The sequence below is a fragment of the Marmota marmota genome, unplaced genomic scaffold (assembly GCF_001458135.2).
Source record: "Marmota marmota marmota unplaced genomic scaffold, marMar, whole genome shotgun sequence".
In the NCBI taxonomy this organism is placed as follows: domain Eukaryota; kingdom Metazoa; phylum Chordata; class Mammalia; order Rodentia; family Sciuridae; genus Marmota; species Marmota marmota.
The window spans coordinates 10,377,726-10,394,022 of NW_026000241.1; the positions used below are offsets into that span (position 1 = coordinate 10,377,726).

Genomic DNA, 16,297 nt, shown 5'->3' on the forward strand with positions numbered 1-16,297 from the left:
ACCATGGCTGAGGCTGGCTTTGAACTCACAATCCTCCTATCTCAGCCTCCCAGGTCGCTGGGATTACAGGTGTGTGCCACCATGCCTGGCCCCCAAATTATTACACAATGGGTTGGATGCTGGAACAGAGGTTCTTGCACCCAACATTTGTTCCACCTCTTTTTTTTTAAATTCTTTTTAGATATTGTGCCACATCTTCTGATTTTAGTTGGGAACCTTTGTGAAAAACAAACAAAAACCACCAATATCTGTGAACTTCTCCTATTAAGGTTGAGTGCAACATTATGAGGGGGGAGGGTTTGTTCTATTGGTTGTTTGATTTTGTTTTTATTTATTTATTTTTTTTTTAAAGAGAGAGGTGAGAGAGAGAGAGAGAGAGAGAGAGAGAGAATTTTTACTATTTATTTTTTTTTTAGTTTTCGGCGGACACAACATCTTTGTTTGTATGTGGTGCTGAGGTTCGAACCCGGGCCGCACGCATGCCAGGCGAGCGCGCTACCGCTTGAGCCACATCCCCAGCCCTGATTTTGTTTTTAAACTATCAGTACTCATATTTCATCCAAACCTGGCAAGGAACCAGATATAGATAGACAGATAGATAAATAGATAGATAGATAGATAGATAGAGATAGAGATATATGTTTTTTTAAAAAATATTTTGTTTATAAATATGGCAGGTATATCTTTAACAATATCTATTTTTATAAAATAATCAATATAGCTGTGCATGGTGGTGCACATTTGTAATCCCAGCAACTCAGGAAGCTAAGGCAGTAGGATCAGAAGTTCAACCTGGGCACCTTAGCAAGACCCTGTCTCAAAACAAAACCAAACACTGTGGTATAGTGCTCCCGAGTTCAATCCCTAACACCACAAAAATAATAATTATTTTTAAAAATAATCATCACTCAATACATAATTCATTCTTTATTAACTATTACCATCTTCCACTAGACCATATTCAAATTTCCCTAATTGTCTCAAAATGTATACAGTGGATTTGTTCAAATAAGAAACCAAACAAACTCCATTATATTTGGTTAGTTTGTTTCTTAAAATATTTTCAAATATATAATATTTTTAAATGTATAATTACTCCTCTCCTCTTCCTTCCCCCACCCCCATTTTCATTTTGTTGAAGAAACTGGGTTATTTGTTCCATACCGTCTTCCACGTTCTCTGGATTTGGTTTATTAAATCTCTTGGCATTAATAATGGTGTTTCTCAAGCTTTAACATGCATAAGAATCACCTAGTTGGGGCTGGGGGTGTGGCTCAAGCGGTAGCGCGCTCGCCTGGCATGCGTGCGGCCTGGGTTCGATCCTCAGCACCACATACAAACAAAGATGTTGTGTCCGCCGAGAATTAAAATAAATAAATAAATATTAAAAAAAAAAAAAAAAGAATCACCTAGCAATTTTGTTATACCCTAGGTCCTATTCAGTAAGTCTGTGATGAAGCCTGAGAAACAGCATATCATCTCTAACAAGCTTTCAGATATTGCTGATAACTGCTGGTCCAGGGACTATTCTTCAAGCACTTCTCTGTCTTCCAAGTATCCTAAAAACTGGCATTAGATTCTAAGCTTGTTCAGACTCAAGTTTTGGTAGTTCTCATTCAGGGCTACTTGACAAAGAGAGCTATGTACTCCCTACTATATCAGATCAGAAGGCACATGACACCTCGTGATGATACTTTGGTGATGGTAAGACGGATCAGTTTGTTATGTTATCAGCTTGATCCATTCATTTTAAAGTTTCCTTTTATCCTTTAACCTAACAGTTGGACATTTAATTTTTAAAAAGCTATGTGATTCTAATATATAACCAGGGGTTGAGAACTAGAATAGCCCATACTCAAGCCACATCCACATGAATTAAATCAGAATCTTATAAAAAGCAGGGTGGGGATGTAGCTCAATGGTGGAGTGTCCCAGGATTCAATCTCCAGTACCTCAAAAGTAAATATAACAAAGCACTTCAGGTGTTTCATTGTGTGGTCAAGGCTGTAAGCCACTGCCCTAAAACCTAGAGCACTCTAAATTTTAGGAGCAAAAAGCTCCAAGCAAGAGGCAAGCCAAAGTCTTGGCAGGGAAGCAACTATGCAGTACATTCCATGAGAACTGGGCCATATTAGTGTATAGTATTTCCTTTAATTTTTTAGCCCTGAAACTAGTAAAACCTTGTTAAATGTGACAGTTAAGATTTAGCTGGTCCACAGTAATTAAAGTTCCAAAGTCCTAGCTTGAAGTTGGAATTGGATAGAGGAGAAAAGAGCCTCCTAAAGTTAATAACACTAATGGTGGCTCAGTACTGAAGAAGCTAGAATCCTAGGAGGTGGCAACAGAAATATGAATGCCAACAGGCTGCAAGGCTTGTCTGTGGGCAAAAGTGTCAGTGAAAGATGACAGCTATTCCCCCTCTCCTCAATGAGTCCTTATTACTCTGAGCTTTGCTTGTTTGGAGCTAAAATATACTTTATGAATTTATTAATATAACAGATGGTAGTTTAATTCAATATGTTCACTTGCCAAAAGAAAAGGTTGAAAAATCTCTACTGTCCTCCAAAAATAATACAGTGCTAGGGATCAAACCCAGGGCCTCACACAGGCCAGGCAAATGCTCTATCAATTAGCCTCATCCCCAGCCTTCCAAAAAATAGTTTCAGATTTACTGCCTGGGAAATCCCAACATATTGTTGGTGGGATGATTAAATGATTTATTCTCTAAAGAATGCCATAAAAACACCAAGGATGCATTTCTTTAACCATAAATTTCACTTCTAGGAATTATCCTACAAATATCATGCACATGTGTCTAAAGACAAGTATGTTATATATGCAGCATTGCTTATGACAGAAAAATAAAAGGAAGCTATAAACTGTTCATCAGTAGGGAACTAATTAAACAATAATAGTCTATTCATACCATGACATTGGGCAGAGGTAGGGGAAGGTCTCTATTGATAAAAAACAATCTCTTAAGATGTAAGTGAAAAAGCAAAACAATGGCCATTGTATATCATGCAATAGGTTTTTTGTTTTGTTTTTTAAGAAGGAAATCAAGAGAATACAACAAGCTACCAACTGGAAGAAAATATTTGCAAAAGTCCTCTCTGATACTGGATAATTATACAAAATATACAAAGAAGTCTTAAACTCATGATGATAAAACAAACAACCCAATTAACAAATGGGTAAAAAGGTGGGTACAGTGGCACATACCTGTAATCTCAGCTGCTGGGAGGCTGAGGCTAGAGGATTGAAATTTCAAGGCAAGCCTGGGCAATTTAGTGAGATCCTGTCTCAAAATAAAATTTAAAAATATTGGGGATGGGGTTATGGCTCAGCAGTAGAGCACCTGCCTAGCATGTGTGGGGCCCTGGGTTCAAATCTCAGCACCACATAAAAATAAATGAATAAAGGTATTGTGTCCAGCTACAACTAAGAAAATATTTTTAAAAAATTTTAAAGGTTTGGGGATGTAGTTCAGTGGTACAGTGTTTGCCTGGTTCTAACCCCAGTACTGCCAAAAAGACAAGACATGACAGGGGGAATAGACCTGAATAAACATTTAATCAAAAATAATGTACAGAGGCTAAGATTGTAGATCAGTGGTAAAGCGGTTGCCTAGCACGCATGACACACTAGGTTCAATCCTCAGCACCACCTACAAAAAATAAATAAAGTTATTATGTCTATCTACAACTAAAAATATATTTTTTAAAAAGATGTTCAATGTGTCTCTAGGGAACTGCAAATTAAAACAAGGAATACCAAAACACTGACACCACAATATGCTGACAAGATGTGAAGCAAGAGAAACACTGATTCATTATCAATGCAAATACACAATGTACACTTTGGAAGACAATTTAGCAGTTTGTTTTTATTCTTGTTTTAAACAAAACTAAACACTTAGCTGGGTGTGGTGGCGCACACCTGAAATCCCAGCAGCTTGGGAGGCTGAGGCAGGAGGATGGCAGCCTCAGCAACTTACTGAACCCTAAGCAATTTAGTGAGACCCTGTCTCAAAATAAAGTAAAAATAAAATAAAAAGGGCTAGAATGTAGTTCAGGAGAAAAACACCCCTAGATTCAATCCCCAATACCCAAAATTAATTAACTAGAAGTTTTTTAAGTGAAGAAAATTCTTACATGCAAAAATGTTTCATGTTTAAATTTATATTAATGGCTAACAAGAGCACATGCTATGTGATGGACATTGCAATAAATGGATTAACTAGATTATAAGAAAAAATGGTTGAATGTAAATATCAGAGCAGAAAAATAGGTCACTATATTATAAACAAATCAGTGAATTAGAGGGGAGTTATTAAAATGCAATTGATAAAGTCTGTGGTAATACTGTTAAATCCACATGTTAAACCAAATAACAAGATATTTAGTATAATTATCATTGTTATTTTTAAAAGGGAAGAAAAATGGCTAAACAGAGAAGACTGGAATCAGTACTCTAGATTAGACTATATTTCAAGAGTAAAAGCATATAATTTTAATTTTTCCACACTTCTAATTTTATAAATGTATTTCAATGAGTACACATTAAATTGAAAAAAATATTTTTTTAAAAAATGGTTTTCATAATTTGGCTTCCTCACATATTGTTGGAAAGGTTAAACAATGGAAAATTATCTGTATGTCAGTTTGGTACTATAAAAAGCAAGACTGGGGCTGGGGTTGTGGCTCGATGGCAGAGCACTTGCCTGGCATGTGGGAGGCACTGAGTTTAATCCTCAGCACAGCATATAAATAAATAAAAAATAAAGGTACATCAACAACTAAAACATATTTTTAAAAAATCAGGACTGTATGTGGAATACTAAGATCTAGATTTCAGATACAACTCTGATACTACCTGCTTGACTCTAAACAAGTTAAATACTTTGTTTTTTTACCTTGACTCTGGAGAATGGATAATAACTTCATTAGAGCTGCTTATTTATATTAATGAGCTTAGTGTTGTATAAAACACCATCAAAAGTATCCCTCGGGTTGGGATTGTGGCTCAGTGGTAGAGCACTTGCCTAGCACATGTGAAGCATGGGTTCAATCCTCAACATCAGATAAAAATAAACAAAATAAAGGTATTGTGTCCATCTACAACTTAAAATTTTTTTTTAAAGTATCCTTGATCTCTCTACATGTATGCCTATGGGAGGGGATGAACTGGAGATGGAACCCTGGGGCCACCTGCATGCCAAGCAAATGCTCTACCACAGAGCTATACAACAAGCCTGGGTTCTTTGTGATTTTCCAAAATCATTCTTTGTTGTAAGTGAGGCACTCCTGACCCATTTACATCACCAAGACATTGTTCTCCCTTTTCCTTTGACAAGGTCTCCTGCCCTCCTCTTCCCTTAAAAGACCACTTTCAGTCTTGTGCTCCTAGAATTCACTATTACAGCTACATCCTCACCAACAGATTCTCTATATTCCAACCCTCTCTGCGTTCTCCTCATGACTTCCCCACTTCTCCCAAACACAAAAGTCCCATAATGTGAGATTTTATTCAGCTACTGTTAGCGAGACTTCCTTCTGCATGAGCAAGAAAAACCTAAGATCTGACATCAAATTAAATTTTATAAGGAGATATCTTTTACAAGGTCCACTAAAATCCCAATTATTTCTTTTATCACTAATTAAATTTGAAGTTTCAGCCACCATACTGTAATCCCAGCAACTGGGGAGGCTGAGGCAAGAGGATACCAAATTTGAGGCCAGCCTAAACAATTTAGCAATGCCCTAAGCAACATAATGAGACTGTGTCTCAAAATAAAAAATAAAAAGGGCAGGGAATGTGGTACAGTGATTAAGTAACCCTAAATTCAATCCTGGTCCCCCCCGCCAAAAAAATCTGAAATTTCTCAAGGACAATTAAATTGTAAATGCATACTTATATCCAGACATTATGGTTTAAATAAACTTCTGTAAAATAAAAGGAAATCACAGACCATTACAAAAATGATCTTAATACACAAGCCAGGTGCTATGGTACATGCTTGTAATTACAGTGACTCAGAGGCAGAGGCAGGATGATCACTAGGTTCATGGCCAACCTCAGGAATTTAGCATGACCCTATCTCATAAATAAAATTAAAAGGGTTACAGATGTAGCTCAGCGGGTACAGTGCCCCTGGGTTCAATTCTCACTACTACAAAAAGAAAAAAATTAAAATACCTTATGAGAACCAAAAAAAAACTAATGCTGATTTGCTAGTTCTTAATAGGCATATTTAGATATTTTTATAGACTTTTAGAACATCTGTAAAACAACTAATGGACATTAATTCTCATCTGCAATTTATTTTATTCTTAAGACAACCCTATGAATTATCTGCATTTTTCTTTTCGGGGTAAGAATGGGGAAGCTAAGGCTTGGAGAGGATCAGATCACAATCCATTAAGTGGCAGAGATGGCATCAAATTCAAGACTTGTTCTGAGGTCTATTTTATTAATTTTTAGGACACAACATCTCTAGTTCAAAATATAAAATATTTATGACAATTACTAAGTCTTAAACTCCCAGGAATTCATAAAGAAAAAAGGCATTTCATATAAATCTTTTCACATTCATTTCATTCCAAGTTTTAATCTCCAGCATGAAGCCTCTGATGTCGAACAAGCGCTGAACTGTGCCTAAAGGGTTTCCTACATTCAGTGCATTCATAAGGTTTTTCTCCAGTATGAATTCTGTAATGCTCACTGAGGTGTGCTTGTTTGCGAAAAGTTTTATCACACTCACTACACTTATAAAGTTTTTCTCCAGTGTGAGTTCTTTCATGTACATCAAGGAAGGAGTTCTGAGTGAAGGCTTTTTCACACGTGGTACATGTGTAGGGCTTCTCCCCTGAATGAACCGTCTCATGCTGCATGAGGCATGTGCTCTGATGAAAGCTTTCCCACATTCATTACACTTGTAAGGCTTATCTCCAGAATGGCTTCTCTGATGACGAGTGAGGCATATGCTCTGACTGAAAGCTTTGCCACATTCCATGCATTTATATGGTTTCTCTCCAGTATGAATTCGTTGGTGTTTAATAAGGGATGGGCTCTGACAAAAGGTTTTCCCACATTCATTGCATTTATAGGGTCTCTCTCCAGTATGAATTCTCAGATGCTGGACAAGGACTGCTTTTGTTTGAAAAGCTTTCTCACATTCATTACATTTATAAGGTTTCTCTCCCATATGAATTCTCAAATGTTGAGTGAGATTTGACTGTTTAAGGAAACATATTCCACATTCACTACACACATAGGGCTTCTCTCCTGTGTGAATCTTATGATGCTGGAGAAGAGATGATCTCTGAGTAAAGAATTTTCCACACTCACTACATTTTGAAGATTTCTTCTGCATGTTAACACTTCATTATTTCATTTGGAGTGAAATCTGGCTAGAACTTGTGCTGTCTGTAACACATTGAAAGAGCTTCTGTCTAAATAGGTTTAGAGTTAGATGAAACCTCTTAAAATTCATACTTAGGAGGTATCTTCTTAAAGATGGTTGTCACTAGAGGAATATTGTTCCCAGTGAAAGTGGTGTGATTGTGTGTGTGCACACAAACATGTGCACATGTTGTCCTCTCTGTAGTTCCTATAGGATTTCCCGCTTTCCTGGAGCATGTATTTTCAACTTTTCCAAAGTCAGTCCCTGACAACCAGCTTGTCTGAAGAAAGAAAAGAAGTAGTGACAAACATTAGGAATCAAATTTTCTATCATAATTGATAGAGCATAACTGATGGAACATAAATTCTGAAGCAATCGAATGCTAGCAACTAATCCAGGTAATCTGGGATCATCTAGGTTTGCATCTATAATGATAAATAGTACAAAATGTGAAAGAAATAAGTATCTTGGACTTGGGAAAATTAAATGTGGAGGAAATTTGTTGTCCACCTACTTCTCAAAATAGGTGAATAGTTATTATATTTCCTATAAAGAATATTTTGGCAGAATAGTAATAACTAAAGTTTCCTTTCCAAGATTTCAAAGGGCATCCATGCTGTAACTTTCACTAGAACCATCTTACAAATTTTTTCTTATTCACTTGCCTTGTCAGGTATGTCGTTGAACCCCTTTCTGTGCAAAATGTTCAGGTAGTTTTTCCCCTATCTCCAATTGAGAAATCTATAGGTTTGAAAATTAGAGTCCTGCTTACTGAAAGAATATAACATTGTTTTCATTCAGGAAAGTGAGACAAAGGTCATTAGGAAGAAGTCAGGACAGTAACCTGAATATAGCAACGGGGCACAGGGTCTGGCTCTCACCGTTGTAGCCAAAGAAATGCTCTAGAATTTGAGATACACTAATTATATTTACAAGAGGAAATATGTAGAAAACAAAGTCCCTTTGTTAATTTAAACTGAAAACTTTTTATGCTCAATGTCCTACTGGTTAACACAGTCACTTCACTCTAGAAAAAAATCATATGGGAACCAAATCATTGTCATTAGAATGCTCCCAGAGAAGCACCGAATTGGAGGAAAAAAGGAGTACTCAGATGAGTGTAATGGCATCAAATGCCAAAACCATGATGTTGGAATAAGGGCACAGAGAACAAGAGAGTGGATACTCGGCGGGTATACATCACAGCAACTGCTTCTCTGGATGCACTGTAGACACTGGCATATTCTTGTTTTCTGAGGCTCCTTGCTATCTTGGTTTTCTATTCACACGTTATGCATGAATATATCCTTATTTTAATATTTAGGAAGAAATCAAATTATCAATATTTTAAGATGATATAATCCTATACTTATCAAGATCCCAAAACTTCTACCAAAGGACCTCTAGAACTGATAGACAAATTTAGCAAAGTAGCAGGATACAAAAGCAACATACAAAAATCAATGAATCTGCTGACAAAGAAATCAGGAAAGTAATTCCATTTATACTATAGCTTCAAAACAAACATCATATGAATATATTTAATTACAAAGGTAAAAGACCTTTAACAACAAAAATTAGAGAACACTGAAAAAAGAACTGTAAAACATTAGAAGATGCAAAGTCCACCCAGGTTCCTGGATAGGCAGAATTAATATAGTTCAAATGGTCATTAGCAAAAGTGTTCTACAAATTCAATGCAATTCCCATCAAAATATCAATAACATTCTTCATAAATCTTATAAGAAAACAGTTCTAAAATTCATATGGAAGAACAAAAGAGCCAGTATAGTCAAAGCAATTCTGAGCAAAAAGATCAATGCTGGAGGCATCACAATACCCAATTTCAAATTATAATACACAGCTATTGTAACTTAAATAGCATGGCACCAACATAAAATAGACTCAAGAAAATTAAAAAAATAGAAGACACAAAGACAAACACACATAGCTACATTCATATGATCCTTGACAAAGTCACCAAAAATATGCTGGAGAAAAGAGAGCTTTTTATCAAATGGTACTGGGACAACTGGATAGCCACATGTACAAGAATGAAACTAGATCCCTGTCTCACACCCTACATAAAAGTCAACTCAAAATGGATTTAAAAACCTAGGAAATATATTAAAAACTTTGCAATTGCTAGAACAAAACATAAGGAAACACTCCAACATATAGGTTCAGAGAACAACTTCCTCATTAGGACTTCTAAAGCTAAGGAAATAATGCCAAAAATTAGAAATGGGTCAGCATTATGTTAAAATGTTTCTGTACAGCAAAGGAAACAATTAATAGCATAAAGATAACCAGGTGTGGTAGCACACATATGTAATCCCACTGATCGAAAGTTCAAGGCCAGACTCAGCAATTTATCAAGGCTCTAAGTCACTTAGTGAGACCATTTCAAAATAAAAAATAAAATTTGGGGGGGGGTTGTGGCTCAATATTAACGTGCCCCTGGGTTTTTTTGATACAAAAAAAAAACATGAAGAAAGCCTACAGATGGAAGAAAATCTTTTCCAGCTTCTCCTCTGACACATGGTTAATATCCAGATTATATAAATAATTTTTAAAGCTTACCCCAAAAAGAAAAATAATAAAATAAACAGGCAAATGAACTAAGCATACATTTCTCAAAAGAAGTAGTAAAAATGGCCAACAAATATATGAAAAAATGTTTAGAATCTCTAGCAACGAGGCAAATGCAAATCAAAACTGCAACTGAGGCCTGGAATAGTAACACATGTCTGTAACCCTAGACTCAGGAGGCTAAGGTAGGAAGATTGAAAGTTCGAGGGCATCCTCAACTTTTAGGGAGACCCTGTCTCAACATAAAAATCTACAAAATGGGATGAGGATATAGCTCAGTGGAAAGGTTCCCGGGATCCACTCTCCAGTACCACAAAATAGAAACAAACAAAAAACATATTACATGAGATTTCTTCTCACTCCAATTAGAATGGCAATTATCAAGAATACAAATAATAACAAATACTAGGAAGGATGCAGGGGAAAAAGAAACTCTTACACACTGTTGGAGGGACTTTAAATTAGTATAACCACTATGGATATTGTGCAGAAGTTCTTCAAAAGACTAGGAATGGAACCACCATATAACCCAGCTATACCATTATCCAGTATTTATTGAAGAGTTAAAGTCAGCATACTATACTGATACAAGTATGCCCAAGTTTATAGCAGTTATAGAATCAGCCCAAGTATCTAGTAACAGATGAATGAACACAGAAAATGTAGACTAGGACTGGAACCACCAGATAACCCAGCTATACCATTACCGAATATTTATTGAAGAGTTAAGTCAGCATACTATACTGATACAAGTATGCCCAAGTTTATAGCAGTTATAGAATCAGCCCAGGTATCTAGTAACAGATGAATGAACACAGAAAATGTATGTGTGTGTACACACACACACACACACACAGAGTTTTAGTCAGCTATCAAGAAGAAAAAAATTGTCATTTTCAGGAAAATGAAACCAAAAAGCATCTTGTTGAACGAAATAAGCCATATTCAGAAAGTCAAGGGTTATACGTATGTAAAAACTATGGAATAAAAAGGGGGGAAAGGGGATCCCATAAAATTATAAGGGAGGGCAAAGAAAGGGTATCAGGGAGAGAAAGGAGGTAAGGAAAAGGGAGTAATAATAGGGAATGAAACTGACTAAATTAAGTACATGTATGAATGTCACAATAAATCCCAATATTATGTGTCAATTTAAAAATACATGTGTACCAGATAAAAGAGTCATTTTATAGCTATTACCCCCACCCCTACCCAAACAAACTCATTCCCTTTCTCTGATATTATAAAGTTTTGGAGTATATTCTTCCATTGCTTTTTCTACATATTTTTCTACACACAAATAGCAATTGATGCTTTTTACATAAAAAAAATTGTTCCCTAAGTCTTTCTCTACAATTTGCTTCATTACTATCTGAGGAGAGTAGCACAATGATAAAAGTTGGGCTAATGAGTAGATTTTTTTTGGTTTTTTTTTTTTTTTTTTGGTGCTGAGGATTGAACTTAGGGGCATTCTACTGAGCCACATACATAGCCCTATTTCACATTTTATTTAGAGACAGGGTCTCACTGAGTTGCTTAGCACCTCACTGTTGCTGAGACTGGTTTTGAACTCGTGGTCCTCCTGCCTCAGATTCCTGAGCCACTGGGAATATAGGCGTGCACCCAACTTAAGTGAACTTTTGAAAGGCAGCAAGAGGAATGCACGAAGGCAGCAGGTGCTACTTAAGGACTTAAGCATCCTTGAATAAAAATCCCTCCACAGAAAAGGCTAGAAAACAAAGGCTAACCAAGCATAATGGAAAAGCAGCTGACTTCAGGTCATACTGTAGGGCTAAAGTAGAGAGCAGTGGGACATGCAACAGACTCAAGAGGTCTGGATTTTAGTCTTAGTTCTGCCCTTGATTTGTTCAATGACTTGCTGCAAGTCACTTAGCCTCATTTGTGATTTTTTTTCTTATCTGTGAAATTAAAAATTGACAATAGCTAAAGTAGCTTATAATACCAAAATTCTTTGACTCTAAAACAGAAGGCAAAAATGAAAAAAACCTAAAACCAAGCCCTTCCAATCCATCTTTGATTGAAGTTGCTTGTTCCTTTATTTGAAAACCACCAATCGAGCAAGCAATGATGAGGAAAGTTCTTAGAAGTGGCTGGAATCAGCTGAGTGCTGTGGCACATTCCTATAACCCTAGGAACTTGAGTCCCTAAGGCAAGGGGATCACAAATTGGAGACCAATCTCAGCAACTTTGTGGGGAGCCTCTCTGAATGACCACATGCCCCCCAGTCCTGAAGTAGGGGGCTCTGACCAATCACTACATATCATGATGATTTGGGCATTGTCCCAGCTCTGATAGAGAGGCAGGCCTTCAGGTGGAGGTGTAACCCACAAGGGCTGAGTTACACTCACCTGTCCCTTGTAACCCTGCCCCTTCTGGCCTTCTTTGGATACAACTTTCTAAGAACAAAAGACCCCCCAGTAAAAGCTCACTTCCAAACATGCTCACTTTCTCTCACCAGCCTCTGGTGACTTCCTCTTGCTCTTCCTCTTGGGGAGCCTAAGGCTGAGAGTGGAGAAGCTGTCCTGAAGCTTGTGTAAAGGTAAATTGTGTCTGTGTTTTATCTTAAGTTCTACTGCCTGCACAGGTCAGGGGCGGCCCAACTTAGCAAAATAAAAAGCGCTAAGGATGAGGATGTAGTTCAGTGGTAATGTGCCCTGGGGTTCAATCCCTAATACCACTGCCCCAACACACACACACACACATACAAGTGGCCCGAGTCAACAGCAGGGAAACTTCCTTTTCCATTATTCTCCCATAATTGCAGGATGCAAAAATTTCTGGAAACAGAAATGTCTCTCTTCCGACACACAAGAGAGTCTGTTGGAACTCCTCCTAAGGGAAAGGATTTTAAAGCCCTACTAGAACACCTATTAAAAGACAGGGACCTCATGGGGGTAGGAAAGAAGATGGAATGACATGAACATCACAAGCCCACTTCAACTTCTCTCGTCCCTATTTAAGAAGCTGGAGACACAAATGGTGTGAATATACCTTGTACAACCAGAGATATGAAAATTTGTACTCTATGTGTAGTGTGAGTTGTAATGCATTCGGCTGCCATATATAACAAATTAGAATAAAAAACTTATTTTAAAAATTTTAAAAAGGTCACAGAAAAAAAAAACACCTATGATCACCTTGATCTTGGGTTTCCAGCTTCAATAAAAGTGGAAAAAAAAAATAATAAAAAAGACAGGGACCTGATTTTCAGTGTAAAATTCGCCCAAATCCACTAGCACCTCTTATCTGACACTGAAAAAAAATTAAGTTTCAAATTTCTGGTCACACTCTAATATTCAGCTTAAATAACCACAATTCTTTCTCGTGGAAAATTTGACTCTTTGAAGGCCCTCCCTTCTCTACATTCTTAAATAATTTAATATGTCTCTACTATAATACTTCCTAATCTAATACGGATCACCTCTTTTCAACTAACCTTGAAGAGAAGAACAATATGTGATCTAGTTTTTTTCAACTATTAAATGAAGATGGCGATAACAATACTTTATAGAATTCTGGTGATGAATAAATGAGTTAATACATGGGAAAGAGAATAATGCCGGTTCGTAAGCATTCAGAAAGCGGTAACTGCTCTTCAGTTACTACTGAATCTGTCTTCGTGGAGTACCTATTCCGCTGCTCCAAATATTCGACACGCACATCGCTGTGAACTGGCAGAGCAAATCATGTTTTTACTTAGGGAATTAAGTGTATACTTAGGAAATTTTTTTTTTTTTTTTTTTTTAATATAAGAGCTCGGAAGTTGCCTCTAGGCAGGCTTAAGTACGTACAGATGAAAGCCAGGATCCGACTTCCGGCCAGGAGCTCTGAAGGCCTCCTCCCGCCTTCCTCACGGCGAGCGCACTTGGTCATGGTGGGGGAAGCTTACGGTTAGCGGCCCGGGACTGACCCCGCTGCAGCGGACAGCCGAAGCTGCTCGCCGCCACGCTGGTCACCCGAACTCCCCAGCTGCCGGAAGTCATCCCACGACCCTCCCCCGGAGCGACGTCACCATCCCGCGCCATTTCCGCTCTGGAAGAACGCGGCGAGTTCCGGCCTATGGTTCTTCTCGACGGAGCCTCCGGTGCCTTGCTGTGCCCTTGAGTCACGGCTCCGAGAACAGCCCAGAAGCCCACTTCAACTTCTCGCGTCCCTGTTTAAGAAGCTGAACGGAGGAGAACACGGAGATGGACCACAAGAGGCTCTTACTGCATCATTTCACCCTGCAGTCCTGTCACATGTCTGCCTACATCACCGTCGTCTAGGGATTCTCATGACTTTCTCCTAGCTGTCTTCAGTTTTCCTCACATGTAGTCTCACCTGCCAGAAAGTAGGAACCCCAAGCATCTTACTGGTTAGTTTATTTAATAAGGGCTCTGCTTTGCTTTGTGCTTAAATCCCAGGTTTTCAGTGTGTAAACAGGAGGCAAGTTAGTTTGTATTTCTTTGCCTGCTTCCTTATTTATAAAACAACAATGGCAGCAAATTCAGAGTTGTCGCGAGAAATAACCGATTAATACATGTAAATTACAAGAACATCTGGCACTTAACTACCACCTTTCTCAAGTCCCTTCTCCATTCCGTTGTTCTGCCTTGGCGTCAGTGACCTTTCCAACCCCCCAAAATAGCATTCCCATTTTCTTCAGCAAACCTTCAGATCTTGATGGTGCTCATTCAAAAAATATTTGCACACATGGGCTCATCCTCACATATATCCCAGTGATGGAATTTATGGGTCGCAGAACAACTGATTCACTTCCATGCAAATGCACAGAACAGTGTTGTATCATATCCATAGTGTGCAGAATATGGTATTGAACTTAATAAACACCAAAATAAATGAATGTGATGCAGCAAAGAAGATATGTTGAAATTCCAGACGCCCAAACAGAGCCCTTTTAGAAGACTGAAATTAAGAGTGGAGGCCGGGCGGGGCGCATGCCTGTAATCCCAGCAGCTCGGGACACTGAGACAGAAGGATTGTGTCTTAGCAATGGCAAGGCACTTAACAACTCAGTGAGACCCTGTCTCTAAATAAAATAAAAAGTAGGGCTGGGGATGTGGCTCAGTGGTTGAGTGCCCCTGAGTTCAATCCCCAGCACCAAAAAGAAAAAAATCGTGGAGGTGCTACAGACTGAGGCCACCACTAATTCTCTCAGGTAAAAGGAGACCCTCTGTACAACTGTCAAGCACTCCTAGTATTTTATCAAGTGTCAACATTCTCAGCACTTTGGTATGGCAGAGCAAGTTCTTCCCCACAGTCCTAATATGCCATAGGCAAGAAAGCCCGGGTCTGGTCACTTTTCACTTATCTTTTGGGCTTCAAAGAATCTAAGTCAGCAGGCTCCTCTGTATGGAAATTAAGCCTGTAGTGGGGCACACTCAATTGAGCAGTACATTAGAATCAGTATTCTAGGGCTTAAAAGCATTTGGGGCTGAACTTCTTTTAATGAGGTGAGAAAAGGATGGTAAAGATGGATGCCAAAAATATTCCATCCAATTAAAAAAACCCCTGGCCCTGATGTGGCCATAGGATGCAGGGAAATGAAACTGTGTCATCTAGTCAAGGCTAGGAGTTTTGCCTTATGTGGCAAGTAGGGAGGGGTTAAATGCAAAATCAAATTTGGAGGGCAAAAACTGCTGATCTTATAGAGTGAGTTTCTCCTATCCTCCAGATGAGGGGATAGGATGGAGCCCTCAGTGGCCAGTTACCTAATGGATAAAATAAAGAGGTATATGGAACAGAGGTAAGACAAAGAGAAATGTGAATGAAAAAAGGACACTGCAATTTTACATTTACATGACACTGCTTATGTAGCTTTGGGGAAGGCCAACTGCATATTTTATCTTCTGTTGTTCAAAGGATTTGATGTAGCCCCATCCTTCTGAAGTCATTAAATTTTAAAGAACTAAGAATAAGCAAGAAAATCTATCTCTTTATCATCCTAAAGACCTAGACAAGCCATGAGCTCCAGAAACACTTCTACTTTGGGATTTCTCAATTACAAGTGCTCTCATACCAGACCAGCATTACTCTTCAGTTCCTGTTTACCTTTTTAGTTCATGGATATTACAGAGGATGTACGTGTCTCTCCATCTACATACATTCTTTTTTCTTGTGATAGAACTTTATTTAATTTGTAATAAACTTCCTTGGATGCAAACTATTCTTATTATGGAGTCCTCTACATAATTCAAAATTCAAATTATATATATATATTATATTATATTATAATATTATATATATATATATATATATATATATATATATATATATATATAT

At 37.8% G+C, this 16,297-nt stretch overlaps 1 protein-coding gene across 1 annotated transcript in view; it reads right to left on the minus strand.

The window, feature by feature from the left end:
- Positions 1–6,158: 6,158 nt before the first annotated feature.
- The window catches only part of Znf502 (zinc finger protein 502), a 29,079-nt gene continuing 18,940 nt past the window's right edge, over positions 6,159–16,297 (minus strand). Inside the window, 2 exon segments of the mRNA XM_048794799.1 lie at positions 6,159–6,910; positions 6,913–7,287. Of these exon segments, the coding sequence (XP_048650756.1) occupies positions 6,609–6,910; positions 6,913–7,287 (677 nt within the window). The 3' untranslated portion in view covers positions 6,159–6,608.